The 25,258-nt window shown below is 40.0% G+C and overlaps 1 protein-coding gene across 1 annotated transcript in view; it reads left to right on the top strand.

The window, feature by feature from the left end:
- The first annotated feature begins 2,304 nt into the window (after positions 1-2,304).
- The window catches only part of LOC139449887 (uncharacterized), a 131,776-nt gene continuing 108,822 nt past the window's right edge, over positions 2,305-25,258 (top strand). The window contains exon 1 of the mRNA XM_071231462.1: positions 2,305-3,136. Within this exon, the coding sequence (XP_071087563.1) occupies positions 3,073-3,136 (64 nt within the window). The 5' untranslated portion in view covers positions 2,305-3,072. The remainder of the gene's footprint in view (positions 3,137-25,258) is intronic.

Raw genomic sequence — 25,258 nt, 5'->3', positions numbered from 1 at the left:
GCTTGTTGGGAAAAGCAGGGAGCCATCGTTTACAACAAATAAAGATAAAAGCCGATTATGATGTTAATAACAAACTTGTCAGACACTATTTTGGGCCATTATTATTATTATTATTATCACAAAGCGTTACCTCCTCCGTGGTCTAGTGGATAGAGCGTCTGCCCTGAGAGCGGAAGGTCGTGGGTTCGATTCCCGGCCGCGTCATACCAAAACAAAGAAAAGATTAAAAGATGGCCCTGGATAAAACAGACTGGTCGGTTCGGTAAGGTATGCTGTGTCTGTCGGGTACACATGTTTAACCAGCGGAATGGTATCTCACTGGGCTAGCACTATAAAACCGGCATTAGCCCGGAAGAGTACACACACACACACACACACACACACACACACACACACACACAAACACCCACACCGACACCCACATACATGTGCATGTACGTCGTTACATAAGTCCAATAATCATGAACGCGGCGTTAAACCTAATTTTGTTCACCTTACCTGGCAAAGTGTTAGCTGGACAGCTGAGGAGGTGTTACCAAACCTCGATGACGTCATTGGTGGAAACATGCATGCAAGCATTTCATTAGGCCGCTGTGAGGACTTCGAGTGAACGTGGCATAACTGCATATGATGCAAACAACTTCGGACACAGATTATCGGTTGTAACGAACCCTTTTGTTATCTGCAAGCTTCAAGTCTTTAAGTGACATTTATGATATGTGGAATAATGAAAACAGGTATATTCGATATTCTTTGAATGCTACGTGGGGCCATGGCGTAGCCCAGTGGTTAAAGCGTTCGCTCGTTACGCCGAAGCTTCCGGTTCGATTCCCCACATGGGTACAATGTGTGAAGCCTAATTCTGGTGGCCGAATCAGGAGGAATAGTGCTAAAAGCGGCGTAAAACAAAACTCACTCACTCTTAAGAAGTCCACAATGTTGAAATAATTTAAGAGAAGGTGAAATGGTGTTTAACGTCCCGTTTAAGATTTGTGCACTTATATGACGACGTACATGCACACGCGTGTGGCTGCTTGTACTAGTCCGGACTAATGTTGGTTTTATAGTACACGCCTACTGCCAGTTTAACATGGATAAGCCACTCAGACACGGTATACTGATTCCGAGCCAACCAGTCCTTCTTTTATGCCCTTAATGCCAAGTGCCAGGGTACAACAAGAACCATATTTTAACGTCTTCTGGTATGACGTAACCAAGATCGAACCACCGACCTTCCGCACTCCGGGCAGGCGTCCTGTCCACAAGACCACTCACTCATTCATAAACTAACAGGGGTGGTGGAATAGCCTTGTGGTTAAGGCTTTGGCTCCTTCGGGCTGAAGACCGGGGGTCAACTCTCAACATGGATATGATGTGGGTAAGTCCTGTTTGTATCCCTTATCGTGATAACGCTGGTTTAATGATAAAACTAGTGCGAACATTGTCGTCGTAATTATAAAAAACAATAACATGTTCATTTCCCATGAAAAACATGCTTAATAATTAAGAATAATATTGGAGGATAAAAATCAATTGTCGCTAAAAGTACTAAAACGCCTCACAAAGGCTTGGATTTCAGTAAGTGATCTATTTTTTATGATATGCTTGATACTAAAGGACACTCGGGACACATCCTCGGAAACAAATTCCATCCATCCAGTACAACAGAGATAAAGTTTAGTAAAAAAATGAAAATATTCCAAGCTCCCTCGATATACAAAACCATTACATCCATCTTACTTTTTCAAGTCATGCATCACTTCGAGCTTTCCTTTCACATGAAGCTGAACGGACGTGATATAACTGAAAAAACTGTTCAAAGCGGCCTTAAACCAAACTCACTCACTCGTATTTCAGACAGCTAAGTCTTGCGTTCGAATGACCGCACATTTACTGTGTATCACATACAGATCGCTTGTTTACACCAACACAACACAACACATCTCCGCGTGGTGAAATCAACTGTAACACACCGTATAACCTCTTCCAGTGACATCCGCACTCTCCCCAGGGCTCTCCGGTCCCATCCCCCTTCATCAGCTGATGTTCAATTCAAATCATAAACAATGTCTGCCTGTACCACCATCCCGCTGAGTCCATTTCTTCATCAATAATTACGACTCTTATATCACTTCGTTATGTTGCGGTGTAGCGGGTGTTTGTCTTTGCTGATATTTGTTTTACAAGTGATTGCTAACTGTATGTTAATACGGTCGATACTTCCCTCTCTGCGAGTTGTCTTACATTTAGTCCCCTCTCGACAGTCGAGGGAAGAGCCTGCCCGCCCGCCCGCCATCGGTCTGCGTCCCAATCAACCAACCAGCAATAGAGCGATCACCAAGTACTCCGCTCGCGCTCATCTCGTGAGTCTCGGGGTACTCTCAGTATAGGGCCAGACTCCTAGCATCGCCGGGAGGAGGGAACGGACATCAGCGGTTGTGAATGAGTGACACGTCGGTCTTAATTGACACATTTGAGCACCTTTGTTTCTCCCAAGACAGTGGTGTTTCTGAACGGATTGTCACAAGTTCGGGACTAAGGAAACTTTACTTAGATCATCTTGTTTTGGATACTTGGAACAGTGTCTCAACATCTATTCATACGGATGATATTATGTCATTCTATCTGTGAAATTTCCCGTGAGGATCATTTTAATTATCTTAATGTCGAAGAACATAATTATAAGGTCTGAGGGGGACTTTGCAATGTGTCTAATTAGCTTTCGTAAATAAAGTCAACGAGTCCGCAAGACTTGAATATTCAAGGGCCAGATTACCAACGAAAGCTAGGTATCTTATCCAATTCTTTGACCAACACCTATCATCATGTCATCTTAACAGCCGCTAGCCACGAGATGTTAATTTTTAAAGAGCTTCATTGATACTGGTGGCGAATTTGGAAGAACTAAGGCAATTAAAGGAAGCTCCTTGACGATCCTGCTCAGGAGATAAATCTTTGGTCTCGGCGGACGCAGGAAGGATAGGCAGAGGATACAGGAGTCGTGAGGACCTGATTGGGAGTACCCCCAATCAGTGATTTGGAAACTTTCTGTGCTTCGTGTTGCTTCGAGTTATGGAGTGTTCTGGAATGTTTATTGCGGGGCTTGGTGTGTTTATCGTCATCCTGCAGGCTCCAGGTACGTTGTTTATTGTGCATGTCTACTACAGTGGTATGTTGTCTCAGTTAAGTGCATTCAGACGTAGCGAGCGCTAGGTAAACGATTTGACAAAGTGGTGGCGGCGATATTAAACTGGAATGATTACACTTTTATTGTGTTTATATGAACAGTTAGAGCAGTTATAGTAAGAACAAGGTGATGCAAGATAACGACTGCATAAATTTAGACGTTTTGACCAAAGGATAAGCAATGTCTACTTTTCACCTATAGGTTACATAACGGGATGTCGATAACACGCTTGTGCTTAGACTATTTATGATTTATAAAGGAAATGGGTGAATGGTATAATGCTAAGTGCCACATCGCGTCACAGGGGGCACGAATAACCCTTAGTATATAAGAACATTTAACAGAACACAAGACGCTTTTAATGTTGAAGGAGAGGTGTGTGGATACACCACAGTTGGTGACGACCACCGTCACCAAGCCGTCCACACTGGAATCGCATTGACATCACAGCAAGCGATGGCGACTACTCTAGGTCCTATGTGTTTCCGTAAACCGCCAACCATATAAATTATTTTGTGTATTTTCTTATCTTTGGTTGGAAACGTTCAGCGAAAATAAGATAGAGAAACAATAAATTCTTTATGTATATAGATGGAGATTGATTTTCTATCCGTTAATTAAATCGGACGCATATAGGTGGAATATCAGTTACCTTGCTTTTAATGTTTAAACATATTTCAAGTATTTGAGTGGAATATTACTCTAGTTTGTAATGTAACGATGACGAATGAATTATAGAGCATCATCATATATTTGGCAGTTAATTAATCACAAAATCAACGCTTTGAGAATAAGTGTATTTAGGAATTATTGCTAAAATAATGTAATCTTTGTATGATCAAACAGCACATCTATTGCATGTATATTGTATACTGGCACTTTACCATACAACATTGTCCTTCATCACGAGCGATGCAGATACGGATGAATCTACATGTGCTGGACCTTCACATGTTAACGTTTATTGCATTGGGTGATATACGGGTGGGGGAGGGTATTCTAACCCTGTTGGTGAAGTTAAGATTTCGAGTCGACAGAAACATTGAAATGTCAATACCATATGGTATTCTTTCCTGTAGCTCAGTCACAAAAATAAGATCGAAATTATTCAAAATACAGTAAACTACGTTTATAACGAACACGCTTATAATGAACTGACGGATATAACGAACCTATTCATTAGTCCCGAACATTTGTTGTATAAATGCTGTATATATGTTTATAACGAACAACGGTTATTACGAACTAAAATTAGTGGTCCCTTCGAGTTCGTTATAACCGTAGTTTACTGTAACTGACATATCACTGGCGACACCGGGTGTTCTCGTACTTTTCATGGGTAACACGTTGGGTGTTGAAAGGTCGAGTTCTGGGCAAATGACACAGCAAGTTGGAATCGAGTTGATGAATGTATTGAAACTATAAACGTCAATACTATAGTTACACTTACATCGGGCACCCACCACACTGGTGTAGCTGGGGTACACGCGTACTGTCATTGTGTCGGTGCGGGGTGGGGATGTGTGTTGTGTGCTGTGGTGTGATGTGTGGTGATGTTGTGTGGTGTGGTGTGTGTTTGTGTGGTGTGGTGTGGTGTTGTCTGATGTGGCGTGGTGTTGTCTGATGTGATGTCTGATGTGACGTGGTGTGGAGTGGTGTTGGCTGTTGTGGTGTGGCGTAATTTGGTGTGCAGTTGTCTGATGTGATGTGGCGTGGTATGGTATGATGTGGCGTGGCGTGGCGTGGCGTGTGGTTTAGGAGGTGTGGGGTGTGTGTCTCTGATGTGTGTGTGTGTGTGGGGGGGGGGGGGGGTAGGGGAGGAGGGAGGGGGGTCGTTCGATGAGGGTTGACAGTCATAATCAACTGGAGAATATTTCTTGCAAGTGCAATTCTCCCCGATAGCTTCACCATTACACACACGGCCAGCAGGACATCCCCACTAATTACATAACGTCCGTGGTGGCATCATGGTCACGGCGTCGTTCACAACCAGTAGCGTCACACTGAGCTTACCACCCGGGGATGTTTAATTCAACTGCAAAAATAAAAATATTACATTAATCTTTCAATTTGTGCCCCAACAAGTGGTAAACCAAGTTAAGGATTCCGTAATGTACACAAATTATTTCAAGCACTCACTCCGAGTATATTTTCTTGAAATACCACCTGACGTCCACTAGTCCCCGCTTAGCCATTAGCCTACAGACAAGCCACGTAATACCCAATGCACACGCACTCAACCGACAAGCTATTATTCGAATAGATGTATCTTGGGATTAACATTCAAATAATATAAGCTTGTTATGACCACCAGAAAAGGATATTAAAGACAAACTTCAAACATCGTATCTACTATCATGTATATTACATACAGACAAAAAAGCCTACATCAGCTCCTAACATCAAGAGCGATGCCTCATCACGGGTTGGGGGTATGTGAAATGCGTTTAACGTGCCTTGTTTGTCAATTCGAAGATAAGCGTTGGTTTATACATACTGTAACAGATTCTTTGTGATTGGATATGATTCCAGAAATGACGTTGGAATTCTTTATATGGGTTGGAATTCTATTGGATCAATAGTGTATTATCGTGTATCTCACCGCTTGTAAAGAGGTGACATTTTGAATGCCAGCCACTAGATCGTCGTTGTGAATGAACTATTTACTCTGTCGATCAACTCAATTATTCATGTACTATTATCATGAAGTTTTGATGAACGTGTTTGTTTTCATTTCAATCCATCATCCAAGACATGTCATTTAATACCCCTTCACCCTGTACACGTAGGTCTATGCTGTATACATCAGCAGTAGGACACCAATGTACAACTGACAAGCGTCCAGATACATAACACATTAACAATCGTAATATGAGACTCATTTGATGCCATGAAAATACCAAAGTAAGCAAGCATTATCAGTGACTATCAATAAGATCACTAAATATTTATGACAGAAAATGTCACAGGTCACTATCTATCTTCAAATACACACATATATATATATATATATATATATATATATATATATATATATATATATATATATATATATATATATATACACACACACACACACGCACACGCAGACACACACGCAGACACACTCACTCACTCACTCCCTATGGCCTGATGAGACTCGTACGTGGTACGAGTTGAAAGCGCTAGCCAATTAAAACTGTGTTCATTGAAATTTCTTACTCCACTTATTTAATTATTACTATATTGTGCCTGAGAGTTCGAACTTCACTGTGCTGTTTCTACACACACACACATATGTTATATAAGCCTGTCAATAATGCGGGTCAACCTTTGACTTATTTTCATTCTATTCCCATCATACAGATTATACATTTTATACATACGAGGGGCGTTCAATAAGTTTTGCAACTTCAATATAAGACCAAGTCGCAGAATATCTTTTGCACTTTTATTTTTCAATATAATCTCCATTCAACTCAATACACCTATTCCATTGGTCCTTTAAGCTTTAAATATCACTTTTATGGAAATCCGCAGATTGGCCCTCTAACCACGCCTCTGCGGCAGCCTTTATGTCCTCTGTCATCATGGAAGCGTCTTCCACGTAGGGCAGATTTCATTTGCCGGAACAGGAAATAGTCACTGGGGGCTAAGTCTGGGCTGTACAGTTAAATCACCCACCCTACAGCTCTAGGTCTTATATTGAAGTTGCAAAACTTATTGAACGCCCCTCGTAGTATACATTTTATACAATACATATGTATTTTTAATACATGTTATACATACAATGCATTTGTTATACATTTACATATGTATTTTTAATAATGTTATACATTTTATACATATCCATACGCATGTACATTTGTTTACACATATTATACATATTTGTGTATTTGAAGAAGAAAGCCCGGTCTTTCACATCTTCCAATTTTGGGGAGCGTACGAATAAGGACAGGCTGACATCAAGAATCATAATCACGGAGAATCTGGGATTCGAACCCATGATCATAGTATTCTGGCACTTGTAAGGGACGCAACTCTGCACCCGTGATCGGAAATAGCAATAATTTCATGATATGTATATTTGTACATGTATATGTATTTATATCATATTGTAATGCCCTCATACCGTGAGACATCGGGATGACCTATACACGTCCCCTGATAGTGTTAGGTTATCAAATTATATTTAATGCTATAAGCACTGTAAATCTGTATCATGCCATTATCGATCGGTTTCCTAAGCTATGGAAGCGTATGGCATGCTGTTGCATTGTTTTATTTTGCTGCATTTACTGCGGACTTTGTTTTCGTGAACAAATTATCGATAATCATGACACGCCGTAATTAATCATGTTCTGTTAATGCTGAGGATGTCGCAGTCCGCGTAAATGGAAAGCAGTGATCTAAATTTATCCCACGAGAATCAACCAATCACAGATTCACAGTGAGGACACCAGGGCCCACTTGCACAAAACGATCTTAAAACGATGATCTTAACTCCCATACTTTAACATAGGCTTACAATAGTCTTAGCGCTAAGATTGTTTTGTGCAAATGGGCCCAGGTGTTCAAGGACAGGAAACCAGGCCGTAGTGTCCCCGGTGACAGCAGCTTAAACAAAGGGACTGTGGGGTAGTCTTGTGGGTAACGCGTTCTTTCGTCACACCCAGGTTTGATTCCTCAAATGGGTATTGTGTGGGAAGCCCATTTTGTTATCCTCTGCCGTGATATGGCTTGAGAATTCATATTTATAGAATCGCTCGAGAAGGGCATTGCCTTCACTAACTGACTGTCGATCTACTGACGCAGTTATACATAGTGTTTCCCTAATGGATATGCTCATGTGGTACCATCTGAGTGAGTGAGTGAGTGAGTTTGGTTTTACGCCGCTTTTAGCAATATTCCAGCAATATCACGGCGGGGGACACCAGAAATGGGCTTCACACATTGTACCCATGTTGGGAATCGAACCCGGGTCTTCGGCGTGACGAGCGAACGCTTTAACCACTAGGCTACACGACCGCCCCGGTACCATCTGAAATGAACAGTGGTATACGTCATATAACGCCTTCTATAACGGTGACCAAAGTTCAACCTGATCTGAACATTGGCATACCGCTTGTAGTTAGTGTGTGAACTGAATGTGTTCGTAAATAACTGTTGCTATGGTCCAAATATCCAGACAGGAAGTAAACAAAGAAGTGAATTATGTACTACTCACCGGACAACATATAGTACTGGCCCTTCTCCTGTGCCAACTTTGGAGACCTTCAAAAGACCTTTAAAAAAAACATGCAAATCTACTCGATTTCAAATGCTATCATATTTATCGTACTTGGAGATAGCATGACCTTTAAGTTTAAACCTGTCATAATTTGCCCCCTGTTTGGTACCGAAATATTACCGGGGTGATAGACTAGAATATTCCTCTAAACCAGTAACTGATAGCGTGATCACTGAACGCCTTCGTCTGCGTACGATGACACACAATCAGCCAGGTTACGTTGCTTACCACAGCATAGGGGAACTATACTGCCCCAGAATTCCCATAGTGAATCTTGACAAACACTGAAACGACAGTCAGCGGTTAACGTACCAGGTATCCGTACTGGCTTTAAATAAGCTGACGCCGTGATATAACTTGAATACTGTTCAAAGCGGCGTTAAACCCAACTCACTCACTCACTCACTTAGATGATAAAGCCACTTTTAGCATATTCAAGCAATATCACGTAGATGAAAACCAGAAATGGTCTGCACACATTGTACCCATGAGGGTTGTCGAACCCGGGCCTTCGGTGGTACGAGCGAACTCTTTACCCAGTAGGCTACCCCGCCAGTCAGCTGAAGCTTGTTCTGTTGGAGTGCGACCGCACCCGTGATCTAGTGATAGAGCGCCTGCTCTGAGAGCGGAAGGTCCGGGGTTCAATCCCCGGCCGCGTCACATCAAAAGACGTTAAAAGATGGTACTTGTTGTTACCCTGTCTGGGGCTCGGCATTAAGGGGCTTAAACAAGGACTGGTCGGCTCGGAGTCAGTACACTGAGTGGGGTATTCATGTTAAACTGCGGCATGGTATCTTACTGTGCTAGCACTATAAATCGGCATCAGTCCGGACTAGTACAAGCAGCTACACTCACACTGCTACACACACACACACACACACACACACACACACACACACACACACACACACACACACACACACGTTGCTACATAATTAAACCCCATTTCACCTCACCTGTTGGAGTGCACTGGACTAAGCTGAACATCATGGCACACGACTATAGTTGATACGGCTAATATTAAGATATCGTCTATTAAACTAATAGTTATGTGAAGTGATTTAACAACACGACATTAAGGATATAAAGCAGATTAGATTCCCGAGATTTTGATTCACTAAATGGCTATACAGGCAAGCGTTGAACGCCGTATGATGGCGTATTGCTTATCTGTCCATAGTTGTTGGGGCGGCCGGGTTGCTTTGTGGTTAAATCGTTCGCTCGTCACTCCGAAGACCCGGGTTTGATTCCCGATATGGGTACAATGTGTGACGCCTATTTCTGGTGTCCCCAGTCGTGATATTGCTGGAATATTGCTAAAAGCGGCGTAAAACCATACTCACTCACATCGTTGTTATGTGTCTCAATTGCACTGATGTTCATCATGTGTATCGAGGTCGGTTTGATATAAACGATTTTGACTCGTGGCCACTAGTCGAATGAGATAGTATTCAAGAAATATACTCTGCAAAAAAAGAAGCGCAAAAGTAGTAAAATCGTAAATATCTGACAGGGTGTTGCCGACATCCATACAAAATACCAAAAATAAATTGGTCATTCCTGCATGGACTGGGATTGATTTTTGTGGAAAGAATGAGTAACTGCAGAAATTTGGTGAAAAGATGGAACAATCGCAAAAACACAACCACGTGAGAGCCTGGCGCCGAAACACACCAACATGATATGCACGTGCAACATCACTTGTTGGGTGATGGCCACAATTGCGATGGAGACAAGTTTGGTTTAGTGACGAGTCACGTTTCATCCTTCGCCTTGCGGATGGTACACGTCGTGTTTAGATGCGCCGCGAGGTACGTTATGCACGAAACTGCAGACAGAAAGCGGACAGATTTGGTGGTGGTAGTGTGAGAAAGAGGGCAGCCATCTCCTACGCTGGTAGCAAATTGGTGCAAGTTCTGGGGACGTTAAAGGCACAACGTTACACGGATGAGATTCCTCGGCCCTTCCAATACTTAATCCATGTGTTCAGAGTAAGACAACAAGACACGAGGGACGTTTACCACACTGGTGAGACCACACTGGGTATATGGGCATGACTAAGGATCATAATCTGGGCGAAACTAAGATTCAAACCCACGGCAAAAGGATCCTGGCACAGTTAAGGGAAGCAACTCTACACAGAGCAATTACCCAAATAGCCATTGGCCCGAATTGGATAAATTCAGAGTTTTATATTTATATTTATCACGTAGATTGGAGCAGGTTTACGTCAAGGCAACGGAAGTAAGATATAACGCCATTATCAGAGTTTTGAATTGTAAGCTCAAATATAACATATCTCACATGAGAACGTTATCAGATCATTCCATGAGCATATCACATAGGCAAATGGCATTCCCGGCGACAAGTGTATCTTGCAGCTTTCACATTATTGTCAATGATTGTTATCATTTCTACTGCCAAAGCTTCTATTACCGATTTCTTTATCTAGTTTAAAATTCTGTAACGCTAACACACTGCAAGCAGCTGAAAATAAAATCATACTGTTTTTCTGTGGATGATCCAAGCAACGATATTAAATATAGTTTTTTCCATGTTTTAACGCCATCTTGTTCAAGCCATTCATATAATTATATAAGGTTAAATAATTAAGTGAGGTGCGTCAGGATCCGATGTCAGCACCATACTCGATTTCATGGTGTCACGTAGTGGTTATCGTTAAAAAGCTGCCTCGTTTTGGGCTTCCTGCCACATTGAACCGACACGCAATGACGTTGCTGAAGTTGTTAGCAAACACAACACCTAACCCAGTACAGAGAAGTATCAGCTGATATCATGAAGTTAGAGTACACGTTATTATAGTGGGCACGGGCGACCCAGTCATCTAAGGCGCCGCAATGCCGAGCGCAAGACATGGTAACAACAAGTACAATCTTTTAACGTCTTTTGGTATGACGCGGCCGGGGATCGAAACCCGGACATTCCGTTCTCCGAGCGGACGCTTTATCACTAGACCACAGAGGTGGTCGCTTTACTCAATAGCTTGAATGTGGCGTTAATCTGCACATTACTCAAAAGCTTGAATGTGGCGTTAATCTGCACATTACTCACTCACCCATGGAACATGACCAAAATGGGGCAATACCCTTGGTTTTATATAAATATAAATATATAAATAATCAGCCTCAAATATCTGCCGAAACAGATTCATTTTTGGCATAAAAAGACACAATAGTGGTGAAAATTATATGAATGCATTACTGAATATCAGTGATGACACCAGGTGTTCGCATACCCTGTTCTACCGGCAGCACCCGCCACTACTCACACCATTTGCATTAGGAGGTCAGTGTTTGTTGTCTGACGCCTACCATGGGACGACCTGTAAACAAGAAAAATGAAATATTATCTTGAGTTATATTACCTACCAGTGTCGTGTGCTCTTGTAAAGACAGTTAAGTATATCTGAACGTCGCGACAGACAGGCTATTGGATGAATAAGTAATTACAAAGTGTATCTTGGTTATCTGCACAGAAATTCAGCATGATCACAACCTGCATGTTACAAAATGTTAAAGGTTCTCCTCAAGACAGTTTAATGCTTTTTACTGCCTAAACACTTTGAGGTCGTTGTGACGTTAGCGCTATCATCGCATTGTTCTTCAAGTCAGGAAACCTCCAGGACAAACCATCATCAAACGTCAGTACAGATAAATATATAATGTATGTGTATAATTCATAAGGCTGAATCCCTAGTTGGAAGACTGTATTCTACATGGGCCCATTAAACTGACGTAAAACTTTGACATTGTGAAAGATGCATCAGTATGCGCTGGAACTGTTTCAAGGGTAATCACATTATTTCGTTGATATCATGTTTGCCACAGATGTATTTTTAAACTTGTGTTTCACAAATATCGCGTTCATTAAGACTGAATGTTTTACGACAAACTCGTACTCTATATGTAGGTTTGTGCATTGATAAATGTTTAAACATTGCATGTCACTTTATCATGTGTACTTCGGATGCAAGGTCATGGGTGGCCAAGTCGCCTGTGGCGCCGTATTTCAACGAGCACAGTTCCGTTCTTAATGTTCCCCAGAAATCTATGATCGTGGGCTAGGGGCCCAGATTGGCCCTGATTATGATTCTAGGTTACCCGTACTCGTGGAATTTTATCAAAAAGTCTCAAACTTACATCATTTCGGACTTTCCTCCCAAATTTAGCTGACATGCCGTGTTATTAATGAACTACAGTTTAAAGCGGTGTAAAACACAACTCAATCACTCACATGTATATGGCAAATTTTGATTAATTAGAATTGTGTAGTCATTGTGAATTAAAGATACATGTACTCTGAAATGAAATACTTTAATTCCCTTTTAATGTCAACACATATTAATGCCTAATGAAAAGAAATGAATTCAAACAAACTAAAAACCGCATGTTCAAGAACTACACTTACGAATCACTGTAAATGTATTATGGCACCATGCCACCATGTGTTCACGAGACGGGTGAGATATATAGTTATGTTCGATATAAAGTTATATGTGAGATATATAGTTATGCATCACCGTTATCACCTCTAGTGAATGAAGGGTGTCCGCCATGCAACAATGACGTTAGTATATATGTGAATATGGAAACATTCGTATTAAAGTTTATTTCCGTGCAGCTAAAACTGTATTCATTTACACTGAAATACCATGCTGTAGACATGTTAAACTTTTATATCTACATATATATATATATGTCTGTAATTTATTAAAACCCGAGTGTTTGATTCTGAATCACAAGAGCATGTATGCTTAAACCAAAAGTGAAACGTGAATCCACACTGGACAAGAAAGACGAGTTCTATGGATGAACAACTTCTTTATTACAATTAGTGCGACGTTTCGGTGTAGATCCTAACACCTTTATCAAGCAAGTCAGGGTGTCACTTGCTTGATAAAGGAGTTAGGATCTACACCGAAACGTCGCACTAATTGTAATAAAGAAGTTATTCATCCATAGAACTCGTCTTTCTTCATCACACCAACTTCTAAATGCCACTCAAAGAAGTCACACTGGACAAGACGAAGAAGAATCCATGTCACTGTGAGTTGCATTAAATATTTTCCCATACATCATGTTTGCAAAGTGAATCAATATTTCAATATTATCATTTACAAAATAATTATTACTCTTGTAAGGAAATTCAGCATTTTAATCGCAAAAAGAGACGACATATTAAAGAGAACTGCATATCAAACAGAAAATAGAAAGAAAAATGTATGTCATGCAACATGAGAAGTAAGAACGCTTGCAGTATATTGAAAGGCAAATCAAATCGCTAATACAAACCACACAAGGACCAGGCTGAGATGCACTTGCAGAACGAATATTTCCTTGCCTAAAGTGAGGTCTAAACAGACATGACAAGACGGCTATTCAATATGCCCGAGCACGATGCATAACGGAGGTATTGAATGTTGTATTGATTGCTGACATTGCCATTAAGATGTATCATTACGTCTTTGCTAAACTTTCCCGTCGACTAAATCAGTGCAACAACAGGCCCATGCTTTCAAAAGCATGTATTTTTTCTCTGTGGCTAAAATCTCTTCACATATAGCGATGTGTGATATCAATGAGGGCTCCCTTCATATATGGAAGAATGATGGCCTTGCTGTATGTAGGCCTGCTCTGGTAATGTATGTACTCGATGGTGGTAACGTCTTCACGAAAACATAGGACGTTTGTTGTCTGTTGTTTAACGCTGCACTCAGCAATATTCCAGCTATATGACAGCGGTCTGTAAATAATCGAGTCTGGACCAGACAATCCAGTGATTGACATCGTGGGCATGAATCTACGCAGTTAGGATACGATGACATGCATCAACCAAGTCAGCGTGCCTGACCACGCTATCCAGTCTGGAATTCTAACCCGTATCTTCACGGGTGCATATGCGTATAGAGAATTCTTATCAATATGGAAAGGGTTTTGTCGCTTATATTAACTTCCTGCTACTCTCAGTGTGTTGTTCTTGGTAAAAATGATAATTTCGTGTAAGGGAACACGATATATTTTAGACAGACAAACAGAAACATTTTATTTTGCACAAACCACCTTGGCCTCATTCATCGTATTTCAATATGTGTATATTTCTGGACCGTCATATTTTCCGCTGATCGAACTGTTTCAACCAAACAATCTTCAATACCGACTGATGATGATATTATTTCCAAATATTGCGTGATCTGAGGTGGTCAAAATGATACTCATCTTCTAATTTATTATCCCTGTCATTTGTACAAGGCCTTTCCGCCCGAGGAATCAGATTGTTACCATGTCTGACGGTCTCAATGCATAACGCATTGGATGACAGTATTAACCTAGTTAGAGCAACACAATGTTTATGATTTAAAATATTACTATTATAATTTCCGTAGCCAAATACTCCTTTAAATGGCTTATATAACATAAAAGTAGACGTATCTCTAAGTTTATGATACCATAATGTAATAGGCTGATCCTGCAAACGTTGTTTTGATAATGAAATAAAAGAAACTAGTCTAAGATGAACACCCAGTGGTGACATCCAGGCAAACTTCAAACCATTTAATGTTAAAATATATTTTGTGTTACTGTACCACTTACAGGATACGTCTAGTGTAGAATACATATCTTTCAATGTACAGTTGTCAGTTCTAATAGCTTTAAACCAATTTTTAACCATTTATAACAGACGCTGAATTTGTGGGAATCTACCTGACTCCATATACCAAAACATTACTTTAACTCCCAAACTATTTTTACAAAATCGTCGGTGAACTATCTATGAACAATCAAGGTCACTATTTCCCATATCCCACAACCTTAATACAATACTGGGACAAATTATATATATATATCAAAACATTACATGCATCCCCTTTCTGCTGATATGTTTATAGACGCACGGAAATTACCATTTTGTGTACATAATACACCCAAGTAGCCAAGTCTACTTAACACATTTTGATGGTACTGCTTCGTAATGAACAACAGATGTCTGTGGATTTTTTTAAATTTAATTATTTTGGTCCTGTTAATATAAAGTTTAAGTTCCCAGGTATTACAATATTCTAACAAACTTTTCAAATGTGCACGTAATCCATTGCTGCTTTCTTCGTAATATATGATCCTTTATATCTGTACCTGAAGTTATATATTCTTGTCATTTAACTTCTATATCCTTAATATAAATGAAAATAATTGGAGATAACATTTCACCCTGTCTTAAACCCGTGCCATAGCATAAACAATTATCACTGTATTCGCCTTTGTATTTAACAGATGGTTTAACATCATTATACATCTCGTGACAAATGTAAATATATTATTAAAAATCGTATATCGTGGACACTGACACCTTTAAAAATATATTAATCAGATAATTCATTTTTAATCATCCAATCTTATACAACCATGCACTTTTTGTATAGCCTGTATTAGATACTTTTGTAGCATATTTGTGCGCAAAAAAAGCCGTTGATATCAGCTATGCGGTGCATCATATTCGTGATAGCACATATTACAGCTGCTTAAAATTGTTGACATTAAAAGGAAATCCTGCTAAGGCCTGATGTATACAACCTACATGACTGAGCCGCATGGTTTCACGTATAAATGATTTCGCTAGCATATGTCATTGCATAAAGATGGCATGGAATCCTCACACGTTTTAGAAAGTTACATGAATAATTCCACATACCATACAACTAAATATAGGTGTCAATATTCACGCAAGAGCAGCGAACGCAAAAGAACTGCCAGTCATACCGCGTGTTATACCACACCTAAGAATATTGCGTGTTCAACTGTATCTTCTTGTCTGCGGATCTTCACGCGGGACAGGTTTATCGATAAATACGGTCAAATTTTAATGCGAGGGGCAATAAAATACCAGTCCTTGTAAGTGGGGGATATGAGATGGAACCGTTTGCTTCAGTAATCCCACAGAAAGCAGAAAGTGTCTTTTTCATACAATAGTAATATATTTTCAGTAACTTTTTCATGAAATGGTTTCAGACCATGGTTGTACGACACAACGAAGAGCTGAAGCGTATTGAGAGCGTGAAAGGAATATTTGGTTAATGGGCTTGATGTAGGGAGGCAAATATGGGATGAATGGGAAGAAATATGTCCCAGGCATCCTAGATTCTCCAGTGTATTATGTCTCCACATTACGGCAAATACCCTGGATTTGTTCACTAACATTGCTTGGTTTCGGAAGCGGCGTATCTCAATCTCTCTATTCACTAAGTGTGTTATTTTTACGATATCCCCGTACCGGTATATCGAATCATCAGATTCACTCAAGCAGAGCAGGTACTGGGACATCGAATTATCAGATTCACTCAAGTAGAGCAGTACCGGGACATCGAATTATCAGATTCACTCAAGTAGAGCAGCACCGGGACATCGAATTATCAGATTCAGTCAAGCAGAGTGGGTACCGGGACTTCGAATTATCAGATTCACTCAAGTAGAGCAGTACCGGGACATCGAATTATCAGATTCAGTCAAGCAGAGTGGGTACCGGGACATTGAATTATCAGATTCACTCAAGTAGAGCAGGTACCGGGACATCGAATTATCAGATTCACTCAAGTAGAGCAGTTCCGGTACATCGAATTATTAGATTCATTCAAGCAGAGCAGTAACGGGACATCGAATCATCAGATTCGTAGCAAAGCAGGTACCGGGACATCAAATGCTCAGATTCACTCAAGCAGAGCAGTACCGGGACATCGTATTCTCAGATTCACTCAAGCAGAGCAGTTACCGGGACATCGAAAGAACTTTTTCTTGACGCAGTACAGATGTTCGATGTCCAAGCAATAAATGAGCATAGGATTTATCTCACCCATGAGTGTGATTTGATTGGACTGTTATTTTTATAGTGTCATTCGAACCGGTCTCAAAGAGAGGATAAGGTCAAGAATGGGTGGAGGGTATTTATCGTTTTAGAATAGAGATATGATACCCTGGGTAATAGAGGATACGTCCTAGACGGCTACAGTACTAGCTCTTCGTGAAGAAATAAAGCCATGTACATGTTTACAGCAAAACCTAGTTAGTCCTATCGGTTTATCCGTAGTACGAGACAAGAGGTATTAAATCTCGTTAATTCGAAAATCGAGTTTTTCGTAGTTCGAACAAACGGAGAGCTGATGGAACCACATTGTTTGATAGAAGCTATTGGAACCATCGAATTATATCCCATTAAATCGATATATCGACTTGATGAAGTTCGTGTTAAGCAGGTGTTACAGTGCATACATACTATCCCAGACGTATCCTTCATCATCTTGAGGTTACTTTTGCTGTGGGCGATTTACCTCGACGTGGTGCATCACGTCCCTGTGGACACATTTGAAGAGCATTCAAACACAATGTGTCGTTTGATCAATAATTGAATGTCTCAAAGTGGATTGTAGGAGTGTCTGTTTGATTTATCACAACGTATATCATATGATCAGTGGACCTAGAATCTCCCTTTCCCCACTTATGGCTGCGATACATACTCAATCGTGTCTGCATACACAGAATTGTAGTGAGTGAGTGAGTGGGCGAGAATGATTGAGTGAGTGAGTGATTGAGCGAGTGAGATGTAGATGGACAGTATTATCATTATTGCCGCCCATCAATACAACCCAAATATTTATGGATGATTTTGGTGTGCATATGAAATCTGATAATTTCCTACATCTCTGATACATGGCTTTCCCCATCACAAGCACACCATCATCACCACGTCTACTACTACCACTGCTAACTCCATTACAAAATTACATCTACTTGGTTTTCTAATAGTGCCACAAGGAGTGTTGCATGAGCATTTTCAAGTAATCATATATATATGTACTGATACAATCGAGCATGTGTGTGAGACCACACGTAGCAGGGTCCCTGACTGACCGCGTGTGTGAGACCACAACTAGCACAGGGTCACTGACTGACCACGTGTGTGATACCACAACTAGCACGGGGTCACTGACAGACCACGTGTGTGATACCACAAGTAGCACGGGGTCACTGACTGACCACGTGTGTGATACCACAAGTAGCACGGGGTCACTGACTGACCACGTGTGTGATACCACAAGTAGCACGGGGTCACTGACTGACCACGTGTGTGATACCACAAGTAGCACGGGGTCACTGACTGACCACGTGTGTGATACCACAAGTAGCAGGGGGTCACTGACTGACCACGTGTGTGAGACCACAAGTAGCACAGGGTCACTTTTATTTACTGAGCAATCTTGATATTGTACAATTTGATATTAAACCACGTACTAAGATCAAAATTTTAACAGTTTTCAACTGAACACAAAAAATAAGTAGTAATTAAAAAGCACCTTCTAGAAAAAAAGTTCACTTTGACGCATCAGTGACAAAATAATGTCCGATGCAATTCCCTATTTTGACTTGTACCGTATGTTTCCGTGGTTTTCAGGCGAACATTTGGCGTGCCTTTGCATGTATTTGTGACACGTGCCACCGATGGGGCAGGATACGCTCACGCCTTCGCGAACATATGGTATCATCACTATTTGATAGTGATTCATAACACATGCTCATGACATAGTCGGAATCGTACAATTTAGGCAGACAATTATCATTAATATGGAAAGGGTTTTGTTGCTTGTTTTCTAGTATAGTTTGTACTGTTAGCGACTAATTTCAGAAGCTCTTGAAATAAGGCACGTCGTTCTCATAGTTCTGCCCGGATCAAGTAAAATCTTGGAAGTGAGAGTCAATCATTATATTATCTTTAGCTGATAGACATACTACTACACTGAGACAAATATACGTATAACTGTCATATAGAGCATACCTCTGTGCTTTCACAACTGTTAACAGTTAATTGAGTAAGAGGAGACGTTATTGATCTGGCCAAGGCCAGGTGGGGCCCCGCGGGAGGCTAATGGCGACCTGTACAGGTGCTGGTGCCGCGTATCCATGGAGAACTAGAAGGGACGTTCCCGCGATCATATTCAAATGTCGCATTATGAATTTTGAGAATGAGGAGTATGTACTGACATCACAAGAAGTATTATGTACTATATCACAAGAAGTATTATGCACTAAAATCACAAGAAGTATTATGTACTGAAATCACTAGAAATATTATGTATTGAAATCACTAGAAGTATTATGTATTGAAATCACTAGAAGTATTATTCACTCAAATCACTAGAAGTATTATGTACTCAAATCACTAGAAGCATTATTCACTAAAATCACTAGAAGTATTATGTACTAAAATTACTAAAAGTATTATGTACTATAATCACTAGAAGTATTATGTACTAAAATTACTAGTAGTATTATGTACCAAAACAACCAGAAATATTATGTACAGAAATCACTGAAGAATTAAGTACTTGAATAACTAGAAGTATAATGTACTCTATCACAAGAAGTATTTTGAACTGAAATCGCCAGAAATATCATGTACTAATATCACTGCAAGTATTATGTTCTAATCTCACTAGAAGTATTATGTACTATTATGCACTGGTCAAATGATCGAATATGTCTGTTTCAGTTTGGACACTTGTATGTGTTAACTATGAAGTAACAGCGCCGGTTATAAACCGGCGTCACGTGACACAATGGTGAAAGGTGCTTCATACAGAGACACTAGTACAGTTCCCAGGATGGTGTCTTATTGAGCCCCAGGAGCTCGGTGTTCGTTATAACGCGAGACCATTGTTGCAACCATTCGTATAACGATGACTTAACGAAAAAATCGTTACTTGGAAAATGTCCAACCGTCAATGAAATGTTTAATAGATGAACTCACAAATGTTACATATATACATTAGCAGTGGTATGAATAACAGATGATAGCCATTGTCTGATCCTCAGATTTATATATTAATCTGGGCCACCTACACGTTGTTGTGCCCTGTGGGACATCCTGGTTAGAAAGGCCCCAGGAACACATGTTGGTCGTTGGTGTTGGCAACCAAATGGATCGGGTGGTCAGGCTCGGTGACATGGTTGATTGAGTATCATCGTACCCCGATGGCAAGGATCGTTGCTCATGATATCAATCACTGGATTGTATGGTCCAGACTCGATTATTTACTGGCCGTCGTCTTATAGCTCTAACATTGCTGAGAGCGGCGTTAAACAACAAACAATGCTGATAACCCGTTAGGCGTTGTAGCAAACAGCACCTTTCTGGTTGCCGTTAACTAATTTGTCAGCATCATTCAGGCAGCATATGCCTATACATTCTGTAGAAATAGTGTAATATTCTGAAACATTTAGCAGGGAGAACGAAAGGAGAGGAATTTCACCTTCATGTCAACTACAGAAATCGATTAATTTCAACATACTTGTGAAACCAACCCACTATCTAGCTACGTGTGAACTTCATGGGAGGCGAAAAAAAAACGCTTTTCACGACAAGCCATTAATAAAAGATGTATAAATCAAGATTATTGACGGTTTTCATGTATGTTTTATATTTGTAAGGGGTTTTCTTTAAGAATAGAATAGAGCATTGTGAATAATCCACAGCTGTTTTGTTTAAAAAAATATTATCTAATAATAAATATGCCAGAACATATGCATGAAGCATAAACAACTAAAGTCCATACGCTATATAAACACCATGTGTTCTGGGTTTTGCTGCGACATGCTGGCAATTACGTACACTTCTTAGCCTCACATGTCACACACAGGTTGCATCCATAAACACGCTTTTCACTTTTTAATATGATTGAATATTACAGTTTTGCCCAGTAAGCAATTTCGAAGAATATTTTGTGTTTATTATATCAGACTCGCCTCTTGCCAAGCATCGCGGCATCAACATTTGCTTAAATGGACCAGCTACTGGTGTGTCTTGCAAATAATTTGATTATGTTTAGTGCAAACATAAAAAAACTTCCAAATCTTGTCTGGTCTTAATCTTCATTTTTAGCCAGTCTCAGGGGTGTTCATGTGAACCTAGCGATTGTGGATTAAAAGCCACGTTCTTCACAAGAACATATACTTTTTGCTCTTAAAATACAAACGTTATGACTTTTTTATTTCTATGTTTCCGTTTCGGTAGATGTTCACAGACAGTTATGGTTTTCAATAATATTGTGTTTGTCTATAACTTGTGGGGAGATCACGCAATTCTAAATCCTGCTTCGTGAAAGAACTATGTTGTACTTTGGTAACGTGGCTTTACAGCTCGTGTTCTTGTTCTCTAATCTTTCAAGGTCATTGCGTGAACTTGGCGTTTACTGTTCTTTCTATTTTTGATACTAACAGAATACGATGGCTCATAGCAGATATTGCTCTTGGGTAGGCATTTTTTGTTCTATTCATTCCTACTGTTCCAGTGCTTGTCAAAACTAGTTCAGAAAGGCACATGAGACGCCGACGTGTATGCAGGATGTTGAGGATGAGGAGGGGTGTTATATACATTTAGAGACCATCTATGTCATGGTTGGGTTTTATTATTTCATATGACTATGCTGAAACCTTACTTTGTTGTCATTGTGGTTTTATAGCCTTGTCCTTTGGTAACACCGATGATACAAGATATATAAATTTATTGCTGAGGTTTGAAGGCTAAAATTAACTGTAACGAATACGACCAAATTGACGAATGTGACTTACATATTAGCAATGAGTCCATATGGATATATAAATGCGTGGTGAATATTGAAAAGCGATAGATATGGACATTAACTATATGTAAAATGTAGAAAATGACCAGAGATGAATCAAGGACATCGTCGATACGAAAGGTATGGACAATGGACAACTAAATACGGAGATGGTGATTTTCAAAATATGTACAATAATAGGCAGTTATATGGAGCGAGTGAGTATGTTTTGAAGCCAGTTTTAGTATATCCAGCAAATATCGGGGCGGAGCACACCAGGTATTTGGTTAACGCATTGTACCCATGTAGGGAATCGAACCCGGGCTGTCGGCGTGCCGAGCGAACTCTTAATCCACGAGCTACCCAACCGACAAGTGAGGGCAACCAGAATATAGACAATAACGTACGTTGAAATATGGACATTACCGACATGTACGCTATGGACAATGACAGGGGTTGAGATATGGACATTGAGTTGTGTTGGTTCCATGACATGATGAAAATGTCTCTTTTCCCCAAATCATATCTAAACTGCCGGGGAAAAGAAAGTATACACTTGAAAATTGGATTTGACTTACAAACGTTATCAGAACGTTACAGGGTTGAAACCAGTCGCCGAAACACTTCAGAGTTGATGTTCAAAACATAACTTTAATACCCGAATCAAATACTTCACCATCGAAAATCCATTGTTTGTTTGTTTCATTTCAGCCATCATCAATCTTGGGTGTATAGGGCTTTTCTGCCCGACAGTTTAGTAAATATCATAAAAAAAAATATCTTGAAATTTATTCCCAAAACTTGGCGACATGATCAAATTATACAAGTAATGCATTAAGTGAATAAGTAAATAATCAGATTTAATCAGGCAGCAATGTTATAAAAGATAATTTAAATCTAATTCAGTATCTGTGTATGTATCTACATCCATTGTGGATGAAATAATGGAAGTGCAAATTCAGATTTTTTCCCCGTTTGATTTGTTAAAAAGGTGGTGGAAAATCTAAAAAAATCCACAAAATCTTGTTATTTTGCATGACTAAAACTCAGCAAATTTTCAAGAGTGCTAAGTCCCGAGGAAGAGGCGCTCCTGCAGATTACAAAATGGCCACTCGGAAAGACCAAAATGGAATGGATTTACCTTTGAAATCCAAGACGCGTGCAGTGATGATGCTAAACATAGTCAATTAATGACATAAAGCAACAACAAACAATCAAATTTAAAAAAACTACATGAACACGAATATTCTTATAAACTAAAACAAGCTTATCTGTAAAGTCATTATTAATATCTGTTCAGGAATATTATGAACCTACAGCTATACGTTTTTTTCTGAAAGTAATATAACACTACTATAATTTCAATCTGGTTTGAGGGCCGTGATGAAGCAGATCCAGTTTCTCAGATGTGATACCATTCTAAATGTTATTTGTTCAGGGTACGCTCACGAAATGGATTTGACGTGAAATTATGAGGCTTTCAATGCGGAAAATTGCATTTCTGCGTTGTTTAAGTTGTTATTCAATTGTATGAAAGCCAGCAGGTTTACCTTTGGGAAGTTGTCCACTGTGTTACGTCGAAACGTCGTAATACTTGGAACCATACAGTGAGGCATTCAGGGTTTAGGTCTTCTGTTCCCTGGTCATCAAAGGGCTACGGTCATGTTTAGTGTTTAGTTTCATCATGATAATCGTTGCAATGACGACTTACGATTATCGTGGAAGTAGTAGTAGTAGTAGTAGTAGTAGTAGTAGTAGTGCAGTAGTAGTAGTAGTAGTAGTAGTAGTAGTAGTAATAATAATAATAATAATCGATCCCACCACCCTCGTTTTTCCCTCAATCACTTAAATTTACCAATCACATAGGGAGGGCGTGATTGATTGATTGATTTGATTAACGTTTGGGCTCTTCATGATAGGATTGTTTTGTGCACTTTAGCACACATTTATTTGTCTGATAATCCTCTTGTGAAGCATGTCAAGACTCATGATGAAAACAAAGCATTCCACAGTTTTCTAAAACGAGCCAAGAATGTTGGTCATAATCTCAATGTCAATGTTCATTTTGTTGATGGTTCTGTACTGCTGGACGGTACAGAAATGAGTGTCAACCAAGCGAAGTGCCATATGAAATCGGCCCAGACTCAGTTTTTCAAGGAGCGGTTAACTGAACGACCACTGCATCGAGTTTATGAATAATGTGTTGAGAGAGTCCTTCGCTTGAAGTCGGCTGGCCTGAAAAGTGAAACACTTCCCACTCAAAACCGTCAATGTGGGATTTTGCATCCAAATGTAAATATGAAATGTAGATTATGCAATGAATTTAAAGAGACTGTCCAACACATTGTCAGCGGATGCCCAGCTTGTCACGCTTGCATCCAAGTACCAAGTTGTCCGACTCCCCATTGTTCTCGGTGCCTTAGGGTTGGTACCTCCCAATCTGTTGACTGACATCGGGAGAGTACCCGGGTTTGCTACCAGGAATACAGCCCTTCTGACAATCTGGGTAATACAGAAGGCTGCAGTGTTGGGGAGTCTTCACATTCTCCGAAAAGTTCTGGTTGGGTTTGACTAGGCAGCGCTTCCTTGGAGAAGTCCCATTCGCTGTCTGGGCTGTGTGTGAGCTGATGATGAGCCTAACCAGCCTGGCTGTGCCAGGATCAGCCAAACCGTCTTTGCTGCATTTTTTATTTTAATCTGCTCATAATAATAAAAGCAACAAAACCCTTTACAGATTCACAAGAAATTTCTGCAAAAAGCAGAATCGGTAGTACGATTTCGATTCTATCATGAGCATGTCATGACATGGAAAGGCTTGCGATTATTGCAGGGCTGTGGTGTGCTAAAGGTTACAGGCAGAGTGGAATGACTGGCGAGTTTAGTCTCTTAGTTAATCAATATTCACAAAGGTTTGCAAATTATGAGAGAGAGAGAGAGAGAGAGAGAGAGAGAGAGAGAGAGAGAGAGAGAGAGAGAGAGCTTGAACAACACATGACAATAGATCTTACAACTTTTTCATTTCATTTTGGACAAAGGCAATGTTACGGAAGAAAGTACGAAAATTTTAAGACATAACCAAAAATATATGATTGATTTGACCCAAAGACTTATCTTGTCGATTTTACTCACAAACACTGTTTCTTCTAAAGAAAGGTGATTGGTTTGACCAAGAAGACTTGAT

This window comes from Haliotis cracherodii, unplaced genomic scaffold (genome assembly GCF_022045235.1).
Source record: "Haliotis cracherodii isolate W230 unplaced genomic scaffold, xgHalCrac1.p SCAF_8, whole genome shotgun sequence".
NCBI classification, from domain to species: Eukaryota; Metazoa; Mollusca; class Gastropoda; order Lepetellida; family Haliotidae; genus Haliotis; species Haliotis cracherodii.
Note: the sequence above shows the minus strand (reverse complement) of the source record. Positions and strands in the feature narration are given on the sequence as shown.